Raw genomic sequence first — 20344 nt, 5'->3', positions numbered from 1 at the left:
ATCAGTTGTTTTGGCATTGCATGACTTTGCTCTAGATGCAGAATGATTCAGATCAATGATTGTCGCCCATTTATAGACTTAGTGAACCCCAGGTATGAAGCTGGAAAGGGACCATTTGATTTGTTAGAGGTTGGGAAGGTCTTTGTCGAGAGATCTGGCTTGCCACTCAGCAACCAGAAAGCATTTATTAAGTGTTTTTTCTATGTTCCAAGCACTGTGCTATTACTGGTGATACAAAGAAAGACAAAGATAGCCCCTGCCCTCAGAGAGCTTACTTTCTAAAGGAGGAGACAATGTGCGGATAAGTAGGTACATTCAAGAGATGTACAAATGGAAAATGGAATGGAACAGATGGAAGGTGATCTCGGAGGGAAAGGAGGGGAACGGGAAAGGCCCCCTGCAGAAGGTGGGATTCGAGCTGCGTCTTGACAGAATCTAAGAGATAGAGATGAGGGAACAGAGCATCTAAAACCTGGAGACAGCCAATGCAACGGCGTGGAGATGAGAAGCAGTGAGGAACTGCAAGAGGGCAGTATAGGTGGATTTCTGAGTCTGTAGAAAGGAGGATGATATAAGAAGGCTGGAAAGGTAAAAATAGGTTAGATTCTGAAAAGCTTAAATGCCAAACAGAGGATTTATATTTGATTCTGGAGGTAATAGGGAGCCATTACAAAAACACATGGGAAATTCTGGTCCACAGCTGGTTGTTCTCCACAGCTTTCCATGAAATGAGTTGTTCTTAGCCTAACTAATCAGGAACCACTGTCCTCGTTGCTCATGAGCATTCATTAACATCTGTGCTACCTCGTTTTGGCAGAAGCTTGTGGTCCAAGAGTGATGATGGTAGGAAGACACATAGACAACTGAATAAGCAAGGAGAAGCTTTCTCACAACTAGGGCTATCCCAAAATAAAACGGGTGAGTGGGAGAGGGTGGGCTTCCCTTTGGTGAAGACGCGGGACGGCTCTTTGTCCGGTGTGTGGTAGAGAGGACACCTTCAGGCACAAGTTGCCAAAGGTGGTTTCTGAGGCCCCTTTCAATGCCGAGAGTCTGCAATTTGGTGATTGAACAATTATTAAATTCATAAATGTACAAAGCTTTACATAAGCAGCTGTTCTAGATTGCTGGCCAAACAGAGAATGAGGAGCTGCTTGTTTCAGTGAAAAGGACAATGACTAACTTTCAGTTAATCAAGAAAGACTTCATGGAAGAGGTGAGATTTCAGGAGCTGCTTAAGTGGAAGAAGAAAATTCAACTGTAATGAACCTTTTGTCAAGAATTTACCATATTCAAGGCATTATGCCAGGCATAGGGGCTACTAAGATATAAAATGACCTAATCCCTAACCCCAAAGGGCTGACATATCAGTGAGGGGATGAGATATGTACACAAATAAAGTGAAGAGAAGGCCCAGATTTTAATCCTGGCATTGCTAATGGGCAAGTGGGCAACACACTTGGTCTCTCTGGGCCCACTGTCCTCATCTGTAAAATGGCGAGTGGGAAGAACTCGAGATGATCTTCAGTTACTCTTCTCACTCTCAACCTTACTATGATGATCTTCCTAAATTAGAATGAGCAAATGTTATGACATAGGTCAGAAAAGGTATATGTAAGAAGCTCATTGAGCCCAAAAGGAGGAGGGAGTGAGGAAGAGAGGGGATTTTAGGTATTTTGTGAGAGAGCCTAGTGTCAAGGGAAAGGATCATTGAATAATGGGGAATGAGAATGGGCAAGAAAGTGACATAGTCCAAAGGGATCACGTGAATTTCTCCATTGAGGATTGCCACCGAAGGCTTCTTTGCCTCTTATTAAGTCAATAAGTGCTACTGTCTTCATCTTACAACTTTCATCCTGTTTCGTCATGCGTAAAATGAGAGGGTTAGAATAAATTGCTTTTAAGGTCTCTTCTCCCGCAAAATCGATGATCCTATGATCTAGAGAAACTGAGGTAGCCACAGTATATCTTACTCAGTGCCAATGAAAGCCATTGCTGGAACTTCAGTTAGGCCTTTGGAGTTTCCTGGCTTCTAGGTAGACCATCAGACCCCAACCCCTGTCTCGTTTGGAATTTCTTCTTCCATGGATGATTATAATGGTACAATTGTAGCTTTGTGGCTGCCTCTTTGGATGGCACTTAGGTACTCTAGAGTTTTGACAAAGATGGGTGGATATTAACACTTAATATTTAGTAAGTGCTTTAACTCTATAGGAGGTACCTACTTTAACCAAAAGCATGAAACTATTTTTGGGACTGCTTTAAAAATCTCAAATTAGCATGTCTTGGGAGACACATTTTATCGTCTTTAAAAATGGCTTCTAATTTTGGAACTTTCCTTCAACGTAAACATATTTCCTTTTAATTAAGTGTGCCAGCTGAAGACGTGGCTACCCACAAACTAAGCAGGAGGCTAAGAAATGTAAACTGTAAAAAGATGTCATCTTGCAAGCCGAGAAACATCTCCATTCGAGGAGAAACAAGCAGCCCGAGGAACTAAATGAACATAAATAGAAATACATCTGGGTATTAGCCTCCCATCTGAAAAGGTCACATCTGCACCTTCTATTGGTACTGGTGATATTCTATCATTATATCCTCTCCTTCTTAAGACATTCCCTACTGGTTACCAGATGGCCATAATAGTGTTGGTATCCTGAACAACTGTCTTGTACAAATCCCTATAGCATGGTAAGGCCTTCAAATATTGAGTGTTTTCCCTTTGGATAAGTAAGTGACATATTTGGGAATTGGTTACAACTGTCCCGATGGTGGGTTGGTTGAGTGCAGTGGCAAACTGGGTTCTGGGTTGCTAAATCTAGCTTGGCGTTGCATGGAGTGGGAGTCACAGAAGAGATGGACCATTTGTCATTTATAGTGCTTAAGATGATGGAAAGACCTATCCGTGAAGAGCTCCATTTGGTGAATGGGTGCTAAATATAGCAAGGTGTAAACAGGCATCAAGAACATCAAGAGTGGGCGGGCTTCGTTAAAGTTGCTGAAGCATTTTCATCAGACTTAAGATGGTTCTGATTGGGTCCTTTAACAAGGGCTCTTGGGATGTGCTTCTCGGCAGGGTTCCCTTCGATTTGCCAAGTTGCCAGATGGATTTTGAAGGTTTGGGGAACGTTGGAATAGGGGAAGGAAAAGCGAGACTAGCTGGGGGTGACTGGCATGAGAGAGAGTCAGGAGAGAAGGGATTGTAATGGTGATATTTAGAGCCATAGAAATCTGAGAAGTATACTACTTTCTCTCCCAAACAGAGCATACTGTGTGAAGCCCATATGCCTGATGGATCAGTGGAGGGAGGGGAAGAGGCACCAGCTATGACTCTGATGAATGAGAACTGACATGAGATGTCTTATTGCTGTTATGTCATATCATGTAGAAAACAGAATCTGGAGATTGAAATTATGATGTGGTCATGTGTTGATTATTGCATGCATTGCCTCCTTCATGTGAGGAAAGAGTACAATTGAGGTCTTTTCTTCTTTTTCTAGGTGAGGACGATGAAGATTCCAATGTGATTGTCCTCAGCTACCCCCAGTACTGTCGCTACCGTTCCATGCTGAAGCGTATTCAAGACAAGCCATCCTCAGTGCTAACAGACCAGTTTGTGTTAGCCCTGGGTGGGATTGCCGTGGTCAGTAAGAATCCACAAATCCTTTACTGTCGGGACACTTTTGACCACCCAACCCTTATAGAAAATGAGAGTATATGTGATGAATTTGGTAAGTGTCTCTCTCTTTTTTGTTTCCCACGTGAATCTTCTTTCTTTGTAGTTGTTTTTAGCTCCAAAAAAGAGCAGTAATGGTGAACAGTGCTCATTCTCACATGTCTGATGTTGCCCCCCAATTACTGTGGCAAATGATGGTTGGCTGTGGATTCTTAACCATGTTCGGGTCTCTCTCACAACCTCTGTTTACCATAGGCAAAGGGATTATTATTTCGAGTCTACAGACAAGTTGTTCAGCATATACAGCATGAAGCTGCTTGTTAGACCTTGAAATTGGACTTTGGGCAAGAACCAAAAAGCATAAAGCTTCCTGTCCAATGAACTTCAGTTGTTTGGCTATTGTTTTTACTTAATGGTCACTTACCCCTCATTGTGGTACAGCACTGCATGCTTGGTCCTGTTGTGTACTAACAGGCATCGAGGGTTTGTCTCTGGGGTATGTTGGTTTTTCCCTAACAAGTCACTCAGCAAACGTGAGTCAGTGTGTGTATTTCATTGTCAGTATCCAGACAGGATTAGATATCCACTATTGATATCAGAGCACCATTTTGGAAATCTCTTTGCTGCACGTAGGAGCCTAGATTTTAAGCCAGAAGTCATCTTAGAAACCACTGAGTCCAACCCCCCCACCTCCCAAATTTAATAGCTGAGGCCTGGACGTGGGTACACAATTTGACCAAGGTCACACAGGTAATTAGTACCAAAGGTAGGATTTTGAACTCAAATTCTTGGACTAAGAATTTCCACTGCCTTTCAAGTACAGATTATGATGTGCTTTTCACACACACACACACACACACACACACCCCCTGTCATCCAGGCCCCAAACATTGTGGGGTTCTAAATTGTTGCTTACGCCATCCTGTGACTTGGTGTTTCTCCTTGACTTGGTTCTCTTAGATGGCCTACTGGTTGTAGGGTGATCTATTGTGGTGTATACCAATTAAGTATACACAGTCACAGTAATCATTCTTGTAATGCCTGTGGAGAGGTTTCATTGAGGTTCCTCCTACACCAGTATCCCTGCCCTGGGGGAGCATTGGCATATTGTGGAAGTCAAGGGGAGAGAGGGAAGGGCCATGGAGAGGTCAGCATTCAGTGGATCCCAAAGCCTATGAAAGGGCTCAAACTGTGTTATTAGATGTCATTTCAGCTATGAAATCTGTAAGTCCACCAAATTTCTACCAGTCCTTAAAAGGAAAATGCTGATTAGAAAAAAGAAAGACTTTATCACCTCCCCACCCCCTTCCCCAGTATTTAAAGCAAAGATATGTGAATATTTTAGTACAAATACATCTGGCCATAATAATTGGGGCGGTAGATGTTTCTGGAATGTCTCTGAAATAAAATTTTTATTCAGCTAGATAAAAATGTGTGTGTGTGTGTGTGTGTGTGTGTGTGTGTGTGTGTGTGTGTGTATCCCTCTTTTCAGTCCTACCCTAAGCTTCCCTTCTTTGGCCCCTCAAACCCCCCTCTCCCCCCCCCCCCCCCACCACTCTACTGAGGCCTCTAATTTACTGACACAAAATAAAACCGAAAGAATTCCTTCCCTCTTGTTTGAGAGCATTCGAAATTTGAATTTCACAATGTAATGCAATGAAAAAAAAAAGGTTTAACCTTTGGGGCTAATTTAAGAGTTATTAGTCATTGAGTTTCAAAACTCTTACCATTAAGATTCTTCTGTAATTTGAGAATTTAACAATTCAACAGTGATCAAGATGGCTGTTGGAGTTACTAAATCCATTTTAAATGTTTCTTCCAAACCTTTGCCTCTGACTTTTCGAAGCCACGATTTCCTGAATCTCTTGGTGACATTGCTTATTTTAATGCTGTTTTTCTTCCCGGACCTCTTAAAGTGGAAGCTGTCTTTTGCAATGCTAACTTTCTTTATTGAAGGTGCCTTGAAAAAGCTTCTGGGATATCTGGCCATAATAATTAGGGCAGTAGATGTTTTTTAAATGGAATGCCTTTGAAATTTTCCCATAGTGTGCTATGAGGCAAGCTAACAAAATCAGGGAATTTCTTAATTTTGGAAACTTTGATATTACCTGTCTTCCCTCCCCACTGTGGAATGCACGTTAAGTTTCCAAAGAGTATACTTTTAAATCATCTGGTCTTGCCAGGGAGCCATGGGCTGAAGGAGTTAGTAAAAACGTATGGCTAGGATTTCTCCCCACAACTAGCAGTTGGTAGAAGGACATAAATTTAATTAGTGACTAGCATTAAACAAATGTTACTAATATTAAACACTGCCAGATGACTGAAACACTTCTGTTTGATTACTAAAAGTGCCAGGGGGTTCACAGATGAATTTGTTGCACAGTATATATATTCTGTACCACACGTCTGGTTGCTTCAGTAATTGGTCAGATGTAATTTAGGTAACAGTTTGCCTGTGCTGTGAAAATCAAATTTTATTAGCCATATCACCAGGTGAATGAATAGGATACCTGATGGAAGAAAGTATATGGCACTTAGTAGCAGCACCTTTGACATGTGAAATGTGTGAGTGCTTGGAGAATACCTCTCAGTTGCCCATTGTAAGGACAGTGTCTGTTTTCCTAGTTCTAACAAATGTTTATTTAATCAACCAATATTTCCTGAGCCCCTGCTATGGACTGAGCACTCTGTTAGGTGCTGTGGGGGAGAGTAGAGTTCTCTGCCCCTGAGGAGCTCTTAGTCTGGTTAGGAAGACAAGAACTCTGTCTGTTTTTCTGGTCTGTCTCTGTCTCTCTCTGTCTCTCTCTGTCTCTCTGTCTCTCTCTCTCACACACACACACACACACACATACCCTCTCTCTCTTTCTCTCTCTCTCTCTCTCTCTCTCTCTCTCTCCCCCTCAAAGGCTAATTGACAATGTGCATACAGAGAAGTATATAATTAAGCATCAAATGAACAATACAGACAAAAGGTGCCATGGGGGTTTCGAGGAGGGAGAAATAGAGTTAGGGTTTAAGCCAAAAGGTTCATAGAAATATTTGTGGTAGGGTATGAATTGGTCATGAAAGATGAACAAGAATACAGAAGTTTATTAGGGGGAAAATGTAGATATCTGTGTGTTTCTATTATGTTATATTACATGTTATAAGCGTATATATGTGTTATTTATATATATTTGAATATATGATCTATTTGAATAATAGATTATATATTATGTAAATATGTAATGAATGTATATGTAGATAGATAGATATTTTTTAAAAGACTAAGTCCCTATTTCACCTGGGCTGGAAGGTCAGGTGCTACTCACAAACCCAATCCTACTAAAATAGATTGGCATGGGTGCTTCGTCCTGCTCCATTTCTGACCTGGGCCAGTTCCTTCCTCCTTTCGCAACCTAGTGGTTTATGCCATCTGAGGGCTCACTATATTAATTGATGGACTTAGTACAGATCCAGGGAATACACCAGGCTCAGTAGCTAGGGTTACATTGTTGGCAACACACCCAGCTATATTTACATAAGATATAAAATTGTTTTATATTTTATCTATTAAATTAAAATGTATAATGTTACATATGATACATAATACTATATAATATGCATCATATAAATATGTATTTTCTTCCTTCCCTTAAAATAACTTGGCTTCTTGGTACATAATATCTCTCAGAGCTTTGTACTCTGGCAATTGCTTTCGCATACTTTATCTCATTTTAAAAACAACAATAGAGAGGAATAGGAATATCATGCTCATTTTAGAAATAAGGACAGGAGCTCAGAAAGTTCCCGTAGCAGGTTAGTTCATGGTCAAGCCAGGCCTAGAACCCAACTCTTCCTAGTTTGCAGTGCCCAGTGTTCTCGAAGTCCTCATAGATGGAGAGTTGGAAGGGACCTTGGCTACTGCCTTGTTCCACCCTGGCATTTTCCAGATTGGGGAGCTGAAGCTCTTTGGTGGTTGCTTGGATTGCCCATGGTCGTGGAGGTGATGAGGTAGTTAGGAGTAATTGCCTCTAACAGGTATTGAACCCAGGTCTTCTGGCTGCACATCCAACACTCTTCGCCATGCTGCCTCCTATTGTTTCTACTAACCCATCATGGCTGCCTTTGGCAGTATTTTGACTAGCGTATTTTGTTTTTTCACTTTTTTTTTTTTTAGGCAATTAGGGTTACGTGACTTGCCCAGGGTCACAGCTAGTAAGTGTCAAGTGTTTAGTCTGAGGTCGGATTTGAACTCAGGTCCTCCTGACTTAAGGGCCAGCGCTTTATCCACTGCGCCACCTAGCTGCTCCGTTTTTTCATTTTTTTAGGAAGACATTACTACCCATCATTCCCAAGATGGGCAGTTGGGTTTGTTTTTATGAATAGTGACAAATGGCCTTCTCTTACCTGGTTCCCCTCCTTAGCAGTGGGGATAGATTTATGAATTGGAGAAACATGGTGAAAAGTGCCTCTGTGGCTTCTGGACAGGGTTTTCTTTCTCTCTCTGCCCTAAATTGGGTTCAAGCCTCATTGACCCCATGTCCTCAAAAACCAGGTCACCTTGGAACCAGGATCTCGTGGGTAGATGCAATATATCTGTCAGAGGGTACTCCCTTTTTCAGAGTGCTCCACAGAATGAAGGAGTTCCATAGGATAGTAAATGTGATTCATTTAGATCTGTGGCTATTTATTGCACAATTCCACGGAGTTTTCTGAAGCTATTTAATGAAAGGTTTGATTAGAAACTTAAAAAGAGGATCAATGAAATGCCATGGTTTAGTCCGACATCACAGGAGCACCATCGAGATTTTTTTTTTATTTACATTGAGATATTCAGAATCAAGTAAATATAGCTTGGTTTTAATTAACTATCCTCCTTCCTTTGGAAAGGTTATTTTAGGCTTAAAGGGTTTTGATAGCAGACCATCTGCTTTCTTGACTCCATTTTATTCAAGTTCATTCCTTGGTTATAGCTTTGTACAGATTCTCGGACTGGGGTCTAAAGCCTAAATCGGGGAGTATTAATAAAAGGTGATTGAAAAGACCCGACATCTGGATACCGATTGTATTCCTTGGCCCTCTCAGTTACTCTACTCTTAAAAGTCATGTGTTCTCTTCTTAGCATGGAGAATTGGCGTATCTTAAAACTAAGAAAATAGGCCACCCTTTCTTCCCCCTGCCAAAAAAAGAAAAAAAAAAAGAGTGGCTATGTTGAATTTGTGATTAGGAAATGAGATCGTATAATAATTGGCAAAAGGGAAAAGTGAAGGCAAGAGTTCTTAACCTGGAGGGTTGGAAGCTTTTTAATTGATAATTATGTTTCAATATAATTGGGTTCTTTTGCAAACTTATGTATTTTATTTTATTCATTTACAAACATCCAGAGAAGGCTTAAGTCTACAGGCTTCACCAGAGATGGCCAAAGGAACCTATGGCAAAAACAAAAAGAAAACACAACAAAAAAAGGTTAAGATCCCCTCCCTTAAGATAATATTTTTACAAAAATTTTAACCCAGTTCAGAGTTCTTACTCCCACCATCCTAGTAGAATCTCAGAGAATTGGACCCCACCCCCTTCCCTGTCCCTGCCAGGGGCTTAGTCATTTCCTTCATTGGATTTCTCCATTATGAAATGGACCCTGTCATTTATATTGTGTTCAGTGCATGTTATGGCAGAAGGAAACGCCCCCCAAAACCTTTTATCTCTTTTTTCTAGTATAACAATAAAATTCACAGCACCTTGTAATGCATAGGGTTTACATTAATATCATGTAGATTGTTTTCACCTGTATAAAGTGATGACAGTTCAATCTAAACAAAGACCAGGGTGGGGGGTAGTTTATGGTAGAAAAATGGCTTGCTTTAAGGTACTGGCTTCTGTCATCAAGATCTAACAGGGAAACCACCTTGCATAAATGCTACCAGTACCATTTCTTATAGATGCCTGGAAAGGGAACAAAATGTAATTAGTTTTGGATTCCTTGGTCTTTCTAAATTGAAAAGATGCATAGGAAGTTGTGTCTTAAAACTAGTAGTAGTGGTGGTGGTGGTGGTGGTGGTGGTAGTAGTAGTAGTGCTGGTAGTAGTAGTGGTGGTGGTGGTGGTGGTGGTGGTGGTGGTGGTGGTGGTGGTGGTAGTGCTGGTAGTAGTAGTAGTAGTAGTAGTAGTAGTGGTGGTAGTAGCAGCAGCAGCAGCATTTATATAGCACTTTAAGGTTTGCAGAGTGTTTTGCATATATTGTTTGAACCTCACAATTCACCTGTAAGGTAGTTGCTATTATCATCCCCATTTTTCAGAGGAGGAACCTGAGGCTGAGATAATTAAAGGCTTGCTCAGGGATACATATCCAGTAAGTGTGTAAAGAAGGGTTCAAACTTGTGTTTTCCTGACTCCAGGTCCAGTCTTGGTCTGCTAGTCCACTTAGCAGGTCAGAGTTACATGTATGGTCATTTCTGACCAAGACTATGAGTAAGCCAAAGGAAAGACTTTGCACCTTAAAGAAATTTGAGATTTACAGAGAGTAGCCTATTCTTTTATTCATTAACCCATGGGTCCACATCATAAGCATTGATCTTCAGGTAAGGGTCATAGTAATTTCAGGATTGAATTATACATGCACATAGACGTACAGGCACGTATTTGCATGCATACACCATCTCTCAGGCCCAAAGCACCATAAGGTAGGTTCTGCAAAGACAATTATCAGGAGCCGTTGGATAGAGGAACTCATGTAGCTTGAGACCTTTGAACTCTTCCACTTGTTGACAAAATATTAATGGCAGGGGCATAGTTTCCCCCACTTTTTCTAATCCCCCACTTTCTAATCCAATAATTCTTATTTGATTCTTCTCCTTTTCCACTTTCTTCTTGGGAGAAAATATATATTGCAACAAAAAAAGAAAGGAAGAAAACCTTGCATTTTTATGAAAAGAAAGAATGGAGGTCGAGGGGCCAGCTACCTCTAGCTTCTTCTGCTCCAGAAATTCCTTATTTTTGCTAGAAATGGAGGGAAAGGTGTCTATTTTGTTAAAGACATTGAAAATTTGTAAGCCATTCTACTTTTTGGTCTCTGTATATTTTCATGGTCTCTGTAGATTTCTTTGATCACAGACTCCTAGCCCCTGTTCACAAGTGCTGCCACTCAAAGTGTACCCATGCCAGTTGGTATCTTACTGATCTCAAAGATAAATAAAAACCATCAAAATTATCTTTAATTAAAGATAAGCAGTAAAGAAATTCTTGCAAGTTTTAGGCTGGTTACAAAAAAGAATCAGTCCAGGACATAGGACTGCTTTTTCTTTGAAGTCCTAGAAACACGTACATTTGTGGACACAATGTCATCACAAGCCCCTATGAATATGCGTGTCTCACTCCGTGCTATCTTTCAGATATACCACCCAAAGAGATGAGTGGAGAAAATAGGGAACCTGTTGATTTTCACCAGGCAGTATGGCGAGCTTACTACCTGAGAAACACAGCCAACAAAAGGCAGTCACATGTCTTCTCTCTTATATGTAATTGGTGATTTATTGCCTTGACTTTAAGAACATACTTAGGCCAAGAAAACCAGAAAATGCCCCTATTTTGGCAGACTTAGAAGCCAGGATACCAGGACAAAGGGTTATAACAGGTAAAAAAAAAATCACCTCTAATAAAGACTAATGGAGAGAATACTGTTGCTGTTGTAAATTATTCCAGCCTTTACATAGACATAGCATGTAGGGAAGTAGGATGAGTGGATTTTTTTCCTTGTATTTTTTTAAACAAAAGAACATTTTAAAATTGTTTCAGACAATTTTTAATAGCAGAGTGGACTCAGTGGCTTATTAAAAAACTATCTGGACTCATGGGTACAATAAACTCTTGTTCACCCCAGAAGAAGGGATTTGTGCTTATATTGGCTAATCTTTCACCAAACATTTCATCTAGAAAAGTAGAAAAGTTATATCCCATTACATTAGGAAGATCAACATAGTCTTCTGCTGAGTGAAATGGACATTTTTATCAATAAAAAAAAAAACCACGCACACAGGAAGAAACTGATTCTTTGAAAAATCAATTTGCAAAATTATTAAGGCTGGGGGACGTCACATGATGGAGAAAGAATATTCAGACTTCTTTTTAATAAGAAAGCCCTTTGATAAACACGAATACTCACTCTCATACTGACATTCATCTTTAACCTTTTCCTAAGGTTGTATTTTGTAACCTGGGCTATAGGGAGAAAAGCTTGTCTGAATGTTGCTAGTCAGAAATGAGCCCCCATTGGTGGTAGCGGCAGCCTGTTTGTCCCACTGAGAAGCAACTCAGTAGTAGGAATAGTAATAATAGTAGTAGGAGTAGTAGTAACAACGTTTATGTAACATTTTAAAATTTGTAAAGTGTTTTATATATATTATTTGAACCTTACAGTTCCTCTGTAAGGTAGATCCTATTATCCCCATTTTTCAGAGGAGGAACCTGAGGCTGAGATAATTAAAGGCTTGTTCAGGGATACACATCCAGTAAGTGTGTAAGGCAGGGTTTGAACTCCTGTTGTCCTGACTCCAGATTCAGTCACAGAGATTGATAGCATTTCCACTAGGTACTTAGTATCACCTGAAGCACTATAATGAATACAGAAATAAAATTGTAGCACCATAGATTTAGGGTTGGAAAGGATATTAGAGATCACAGTATCCCTAAGAGTTGGTGCTTACAAAAAAATTTAGAGATTGTCTAAACCAAGCCTACATTTTATAGATAAGTAATACTGAGACCTGGAAAAAATGACTTGCCAAACTCACACAAAGTGGGAATGAGAACCTATGTCTTTGAAGCCAGATGTGGCTACCTTTCCTCTTAATCACTGCAGCCATATAGAAGATGCAACCACTACCTTCAAGGTCAGATAGTTTCTTTGGAGGAGAAAATAATTTACTCACGGGAAATAAACTCACACGCATGAACATATATTACCTTGGCATATTTGGGCCAACAAAGCCAGAAAATGTTCCTACTTTGGCAGAGATTTTAGAAGCCAGAGTACCCAAGGAACTCAATGTATATGGGGTATATATGATGAAATCAACTGGGAATTATCCAGATGGTAAGGTAGAGGGCGAATGAGGTGGTTTGTACTGGCTGTGGCAGAAATTGAAAAATTACAAAAGAAATTATCGTAAGGATTCTCAATCTCAAGATGGATGGGCTGTGTTTGAGGTATAGCTACAAAGACGTGTAATGCTGTAAGCTCAACATTTTGAGTGCTGAAGACTCTTAGAACTCCATGAAGACACTTAAAACTCCATAGGATATGCCCGGTCTCCCATAACCTTGGTGTGAGCTGGAGCTGGGTGCCTGACGAGGCTTTTGTTCTATACCTCGCCACAATTTTCTGCTTAGAAGGCATTGTCATGCCCAAATTGGCATCTTTTTTTTTTAAATGAAAAAATTATAGATCTGATTTCAAAAACTGAAATGTATGCTAGCTTTCCTGCTTCTGTCACGTTTGTATTCCTGTAACATATAAATCATTTCCCTTTTTTAAATTAAATTTTGTTTGCCATGATTTGGTAATGGGTTTTCAAAGGAGGCCAAGTAGGCAAGTTCTTGGCATGAGAAAAGATTGTGTCGCTTGTTCAGGAAATCTCACGGCTAGCTGGCATGGCCCTTGCCCCCATCGGCTGGGCTTTGTGAGCGCTTCAGTCACGGACACAAAATCCTCCCGCTGGGAATTCTTCAAGCTATTCCAGTTCTGGTCTTCCAGTTTCCTTTGTGAGGAGAGGGATTAGAATAGGTGCAATATCAGCAATATCCGTGCCACTAATAATAATAAAAACACTTACTACTCTAAATGAATTATCCAACATTTGTCACATTCCTACCGGTACAAAGACACAGTGTGACATAGTGCAAAGAAGAATGGCTGGAAGCTGTAGAATCAAGCCACCTCTGGCCCAGCCCCCACTGGTTCATATGCCACCTCCAACACTTAATGGCTATAGGGCTGTGGGGGAGGAGGAGGGGCATGGAAAAAGCAGTGAATTTGGAGACAGAAGAACTGGGTACTCCTTATTAGCTCTGGGACCTTCAACAGGTCATGACATCTTTAGGCCTCACTTTTTTCATCTGGAAAATGGAGGTTGTTAGTTCAAATCCAGCCTCAGACATATAACACTTACTAGCGGTGTGACCCTGGGCAAGTCATTAACCCCATTGCCTAGCCAAAAAAAAGAAAAAAAGAAAATGGAGGTTGTTAGTCTAAATCACTCAGCCCTTCTGCTGCCCAGTTGATTCCTCATCTATAAAATGGTGATGTTGATAAGTGCTCTACCTCATTCACAGTGCTGTAAGGAAAGCATTTTATGAATTTTAAATACATCAATACCTCAAAGGCATATTTCAAGGGGTAAATGAATGCAATAGACATTTGGGGTTGCAGAAGTTTAGTGGAGGAAAGATCCCTGAGGACTAAGGTAGTTAAGAAAGACTTCATGGAGAAGGTACTGCTTCATCTGGGTCTTAAAGAAAGAGAAGGAACCAGATAATGATATGAGAAAGAACGATCGATGTGAGCAAAGAGGTCGGTCAATCAAGCATTTATTCAGTACTTAACTGCTTACCTGGCACTAGAGGATTCAAAGAAAGGTAAAACACAGCCTCTGCCCTCAATGAGCTTATATTCTAATGGGGAAGATAACATATAAATCATTAGGCACCCCCAAGATATGTACAGAGTAGTTGAAGGACTAATCAGAAAGGGTAAGGCTTTAGCAGCTGGAGGTCCCAGGAGAGGCCTCCTGAAGAAAGTGGTATTTTAGGTGATGGTGAGGGTGTCTTCCAGCTTCATCCTGGACTGACAGGTAGCCATATTGAAGCTGTCTCCAGAACAGAGTGCCTTATCCCTCCAGCGGCTAAACTTAAGTCCATATGAGGACCGCGAGCTACTAATGGGGAGTGACCCATCTTCTCTAAGAGGGTCAAGGCACTTTCATCAGTAAGCAGAATGAAAGGCAGGGAGCTTTGCAAAAAGAGTAAGCTTTTGCCCCTTCTAAAATGTAATGGCTACCTTTTAGGGATAAAGAGTAAATAGAGGCCACCTGGGGTGGAAGGTGAGGGAGCAATATCCACTGAGATTTCAGTAAGTAACAAAAAATTATCTCCTGGAAGTATGACTTAACCATCACGATCACCCCAGCTTTGGAAAGAGCTCTGGAGAGTTTTGAAGGCTTTCTCATCAATTTTTTTAGCTTCTACATCCTCTTTCCTTCCCTAGAGTTTAGAGCCCCACTTAGTACAGACTTTATATTTTTGCTGTTTCCCTGCTGACTTAATTATTCTTTTATTAAATTTACTATCATTATTGTAAACTCAACGTTTATAGTAAACACCAATTAACCAGCAATTGAACCAAGCATGGGGTAAATCTCCAACCAAACTCTCTCAAATGTCAGCCTTTATTTTAGATATAGTGGAGAAAAATGTATTCTGCACATTTATATACATTCTAGCAAAATGAAATCAAACTAGCGTTGAAACACACTGTTGACCTTGTGGCTCTTTGCCTTGCTGTCTGATGCCCAGTTACCTTGTACTTTATTCTATCGTGCCTTTCATAGTGTAGCCAATTAATAAATGTTTTCTTGAGATAAATTTTTGTTCTGTTCTAGTCAAGGAGTATGTTGTCTTGGTTCCTGTTGAGCTGACTCTTACAGAAGAGGAAACATCTCACTCAAGGGAGCCCTGTTTCTTTGTAATAAGAAATCTCTTGGGATGATAAGGAAGACGGTGAAGATGTTCAGCCGATCATTCTTCCTTCAGCCCAGCACTAGGTAGAGGGAATGCTGTATAAGTTGGGCTGAATCTTCCTTGAACTTCTCTGTAGGCTTTGGGATTCTGTTTGGAAAAGGAATCCCCCAAATAAGGCTGTTAGAAGACAGGGCGTTGATCTTTCCTTCACCTCCTAATCAACAATGGTTTTTATGGATCAGAAAGAGATCCAGTTAAGCTCCAGGGTAGGTTGTTTTTAGTCCAGCAGATATTCATAGGGTTTGGATTTAGTAACCTTGTACCTGATAAGGCCAAATCAATCAGTCAATAAAATTTTAAGTGAGGTTGGTAAAGAACACTTGATTACCCCTCTCCTAAAGAAAACAGTTTGACATAGTAGAAGGCTATCAGTTTTGGAGTGACTGCCACTTACTAGTTGTTTGAACTTCAGCAAATAGTTCACCTTTCTCTGAGCCTCATGTAAAATGAAAGGATTGGACTAGATCGTCTCAAAGGGCCTTCCCCGTACTAACATTCTATGGACATGTGAATTCTATGGACTTGAAGGATGTTTGGTGGTCCCCTTACTCAACTGGGATTATTTGTTGGCAAGAACAAGTCATTTTCTGTCCTAGGAATGACTTTTGGCCGTGGAAAAATCATAGCACCAAATCCATCATGCTTCCCCTTCCAGGCCCTAGAGTACTACCAGTACTTAGACCTAAGACCAGATATTTTAACCAATGGATCAAAAACAGCATGAGAATTTTAACTTTCTAAGTAGAGCCACTGAAGCATTGGTATTCACTCATTGGTAGAGATTAAGTGCTTATGTTTGCACGGATGGCAGGCACTGGGCAACAAAATCTTTTCGGTTATATGGTTCTTAGCAGAAATTAAAGAGGGAAAATGTGATGGAAACAGAGGGTTCCTGAGGGTGCTTTTGGAGGCCTGCTTATGACTCCTTCCAGACCACAAGCAGACCAAGTATGATAGTGAATGCCTATGGTCCCTGCTCCTGGAGCAGGCTCCTTGTAGCCAAAGTCTGCCCATCCTAAGCTTAGCACCTTGGGAGTAGAAGACTCGCAGACTGCCTGAGGAGGGATGAACTGGCCTAGGCCCGAAAAATGGAGAAAGTTAAAACTTTCATACTAGTCAGTGTTGGGATTGGGCACTTCTAGCCTGGACAAGATGGGAAAACCCTCAACTGAAAACAAACAGAAAATCAAAAGAGGCCTTTGCTAGGAAGAAATGTGGCTCCCCTACCATGTCGATATGGGTATGAGTTCAAATTCAGGGCCTTCCATTCATTTTATAATCATATTAATCACATACTTTACACTTTTATCCCTTTATTGACCAAGCACTTTGGCCAGATTATCTACTTCATGCCACATCTCATCATACTTCTAGGCACCAGGAAGAACCAACTTGATGATTAATCCATTTGACAGATGAGGAAACTGAGACTGGGGGAAATCAAGTGACTTAGCCTAGGTCACACAGTGAGTGGCAAAGCTGTGACCAGATCTGGTGCCTAATTCTGTGTTCTTTCTACTACAACAAATCCCATTTGCAATTCTAGCTTTTTTCTCCTTGAGTTTTCTCACCTAGCAAATGGGCGTGTTGAAAAGGCATTGGATTATTACTACTTCTCTTGCCCATTCTCCTTCTGCCCTCTCCACTCCATCCCTCTTTGCTCAGGGGCAAGATGGAGCCAACTTGAATCATCAAGAGCCGCTCATTTAATCTTCAGTGTGAGCATTTTCACCTTGGATATCAGCAGATGCTACAAATTATGCCTCAGTTTGTCATTTTGTTTATTGTCTAGAATTAAGAAAGTGATGAAAAAAATGTTAATAGTGTAAATTAATCTTAAAAGGATGTCCAAAGTACATGGTCTTCCAGAGAGCCAATTGTTAAACAATTACCAGCACAGCCTGCCTTTGCTCACCTATGCAACGTGGTGTTCAAACCAGTCTTTCAAATCCCCTTCAACTCAAAAGCCTATGGTATCTATAAATAATAATGCCCTGGAGGTCTTACAAGGTCTCAGATCATCCAGGAGAGATTAAATTGTGTTCAATATATTATAAGACCAAAAAATGGCTTTGTGTAGGATTTTCAAAGTCTCCATGGCCACCTTTATGGGCATGATTCAGGGAAGGGTTAGAGCTTGATTGCAAGAGTTCTTGGACTAAAAGGTGAAAGGAATGTTGAGAGGGAAAGAGGAAAGGGAGGAAGGGAGACAGATAGGGGTGGGGGAGAGAGAGTGAGAAAGAGGGGGGGAGGGGAAACAACTCTTAACACTAGCTACCCTCTTAGGCCAGCCACCTCCACCCAAGGGATGTGGAGGTTTTGCTGATAAGCATTATATAGTGAACTTGGGGATCTAATTTGTACCAGATTGGTGGTTTGAGGTAGAGGATGTACCTTGGGCAGACCTGGGGTTGTTCTGGCCTTGCCTGTGCAGATAATCATGTTACTGTGATTTAGAACAATTTATTCTAGTACCATAATTTCTTGTGAAAACATGAAATTATGATAATTCTGTGCAAATGCAGTGCCTTGCATGTAGTAGGTACTTGATCAGAGCTTGTTGCATTGAATTGAATTCTTTCTCCAGAGTGTCAGATGCCACGTAAGAAAGATTGTCATAACCCAGCCCAAACACTGCTCTTGACCATAAGATGGACAGGATGTCTTGAATTCAAGGCTAAGTCCCAGCTTGGACAGGAAGTAGCTTCCAGAACAACTGAGGCAGGGAGGACAAGGGAGAATTGCCATGGGGGAAGTGAGCTCAGGCTGTTACCAGGAAAAGGAAAAAGGAAACAGTATGTCTGGAAGAACAGAGAAACTCAGATCATCAGCAGATCTCCCAGGACAACATCAAGGAAACCCATAAGCAGAGGCAGAGTCAACCACATGGGAGAAGTCTCTTTACCTGGGGATTGGTGAGAGGCTGCCTTTGCAAGTTCAGCTTGGCCAGGCAGAGTTAAGAGCCTTAGCTGCTACTGACAAAGACCCTCCTAACTCTGAAACCATGCAATGTGGTAGAGCTCTGGTTTGCATAATTTTTCCTTTTTGCAGAACTTTAAAGAGTATGCCCGACATTTGTTTAGTTAGGATGATGAAGATATCATCCTGGCTTTAGGTAGAAAAAAAGAAGTGGCCATCGGGGACCTGCTTAGTTTAATGATAATTTCAAAATGGAAACTTTGACTCTGTTTACACATATTGGGAAACATTGAGGTGTTTGGTAAGGTGTGCATCTGGATGATTGTCTGGTTTTTTGTTTTGTTTTTGCCTGGATGTTTAGGTGTTTTATGCTTGAGCCCATAAAGGATTGATGTGCTATGATCAGTAGACATTAGTATATCTGTAGATTAGTTAACATAATCAATCATAACCTAAGTAGGTGGTGAGTTTTTCCTCATGAACTCTAGTACTGCTGAATGAACTCATCAATTCTGCTCCTAATGCACCTGGAGCAAACCTTTGACCCTCTCTGCATCTCAGTCTCCTCATCTGTAAAATGAAGAGATTGGATTAAAATGCCCTCTTAGATCCTTTCCAGCCATACTATACCTTGATTTTTAGGAATTTCAGAATCTAGGCTTAAAATAAAGGAATCTTTTAGTTAATCCACATTCAATCTGAAGGTTAAGCTACCTGAAATAACATTCCCTGGTTATTCTGATTAGTTGAAGTTCGTGTCAAATAATATGCCCAGCTTTGTGATATTTTAAAATCAAGATCTACAAAGAATAATAAATTAAACAGTGATTTTTTTTTGCATTTCAAAAGGAGTTGCCTGCCATGCATTTACTTTACATATTGAGTTCCCCTAGTGCTTTCAAAATGATTCAACGTACAAAAACCCGATTTTATGCAGCTTTTCCAAAAACCTCTTTAATGCATGTAGCCAGACACACTTGGGACATGACCTCGGATAGCTTGGGCCAGTCCCCATCATGTCAGCAGGTAGAGGCTACAATCATTTTGCTCTGTTTTCAAGCTAAAACAGCTGGGCTATTGAGTGAATTCGTCATATTCATGCATTCATCCATCCGCTTAGTAAACATTGGCACGATGAGGGCTCTAGAGATGAGCAGTCAGGCTCTGCCCTCAAGGAGCTCCTCCTCTTACGAGATGAGATCAGTTTACAAAAAGCTAGAATAAAAGCTAGGACATGAAAGTGTAATAACTAAGGTGCTAAGGTGACTCCCCCATGAGGTAATTCCATCCTCCAGTTAATGCAGAATGAGACCTTCTCTGCACTTTATAGTCTTAGAGTTGTCTAGAGCTCTGAGAGGTTAAGTGGTAACTAATATTGATATTGTGTTTACTATGTGCTAGGCACTGTGCTAAGCAACTGACAGTTATCTCATTTGATCCTTGAAAAGGTAGGCGCTATTATTATCATCCCCTAAAGTAAAGCAGATGAGGAAACTGAGACAAACAAAGATTAAGTGATTTGCTCAAGGCATGGATTTTCCAACCCCAGCTCTCTCTCCTTTATACAATACTCCCTCTCTGTTAGACATATATGACAAAGTGTTTTTCGTGAAAATTCAGTGAATACTTCAAGCTCTTGCCAACAATAGACATTTATTGGATGCCTACTATGCTCAGGATAGCACACTAAGCCCTGGTATACAAAAGATGTCAGGTGCAGGTCCCTTTCTTTTGAAAGCTCACAGTTGGGTTTGTGTAGCCCAAACCATGGGTTGAAGATGATTGGAATGTTTCACTTCTGAGAAGAGTTTCTTTACTGGGCCGTCAGACATATTCTAAATACAAGTTGGACTGAGAGAGTACTCTTCCCTGTACCTCCCCCCATTCTCTCTCTCTCTCTCTCTCTCTCTCTCTCTCTCTCTCTCTCTCTCTCTCACACACACACACACACACACACACACACACACACACACACACACAC

General features: G+C 40.8%; 1 protein-coding gene across 2 annotated transcripts in view; it reads left to right on the top strand.

Moving 5' to 3' along the window:
* Window positions 1–20344, top strand: part of ARID5B (AT-rich interaction domain 5B) — a 207678-nt gene that overhangs the window by 92621 nt on the left and 94713 nt on the right. For both annotated transcript variants that reach the window (XM_027840531.1, XM_027840530.1), the window contains one exon: window positions 3498–3728. In XM_027840531.1, coding sequence (XP_027696332.1) covers window positions 3498–3728 — 231 coding nt within the window. The remainder of the gene's footprint in view (window positions 1–3497; window positions 3729–20344) is intronic.

The sequence above is a fragment of the Vombatus ursinus genome, unplaced genomic scaffold (assembly GCF_900497805.2).
Source record: "Vombatus ursinus unplaced genomic scaffold, bare-nosed wombat genome assembly UNPS02014847.1, whole genome shotgun sequence".
NCBI classification, from domain to species: Eukaryota; Metazoa; Chordata; class Mammalia; order Diprotodontia; family Vombatidae; genus Vombatus; species Vombatus ursinus.
The sequence above is the reverse complement of the archived record's forward strand: the minus strand, read 5'-3'. Positions and strand labels throughout refer to the sequence as shown.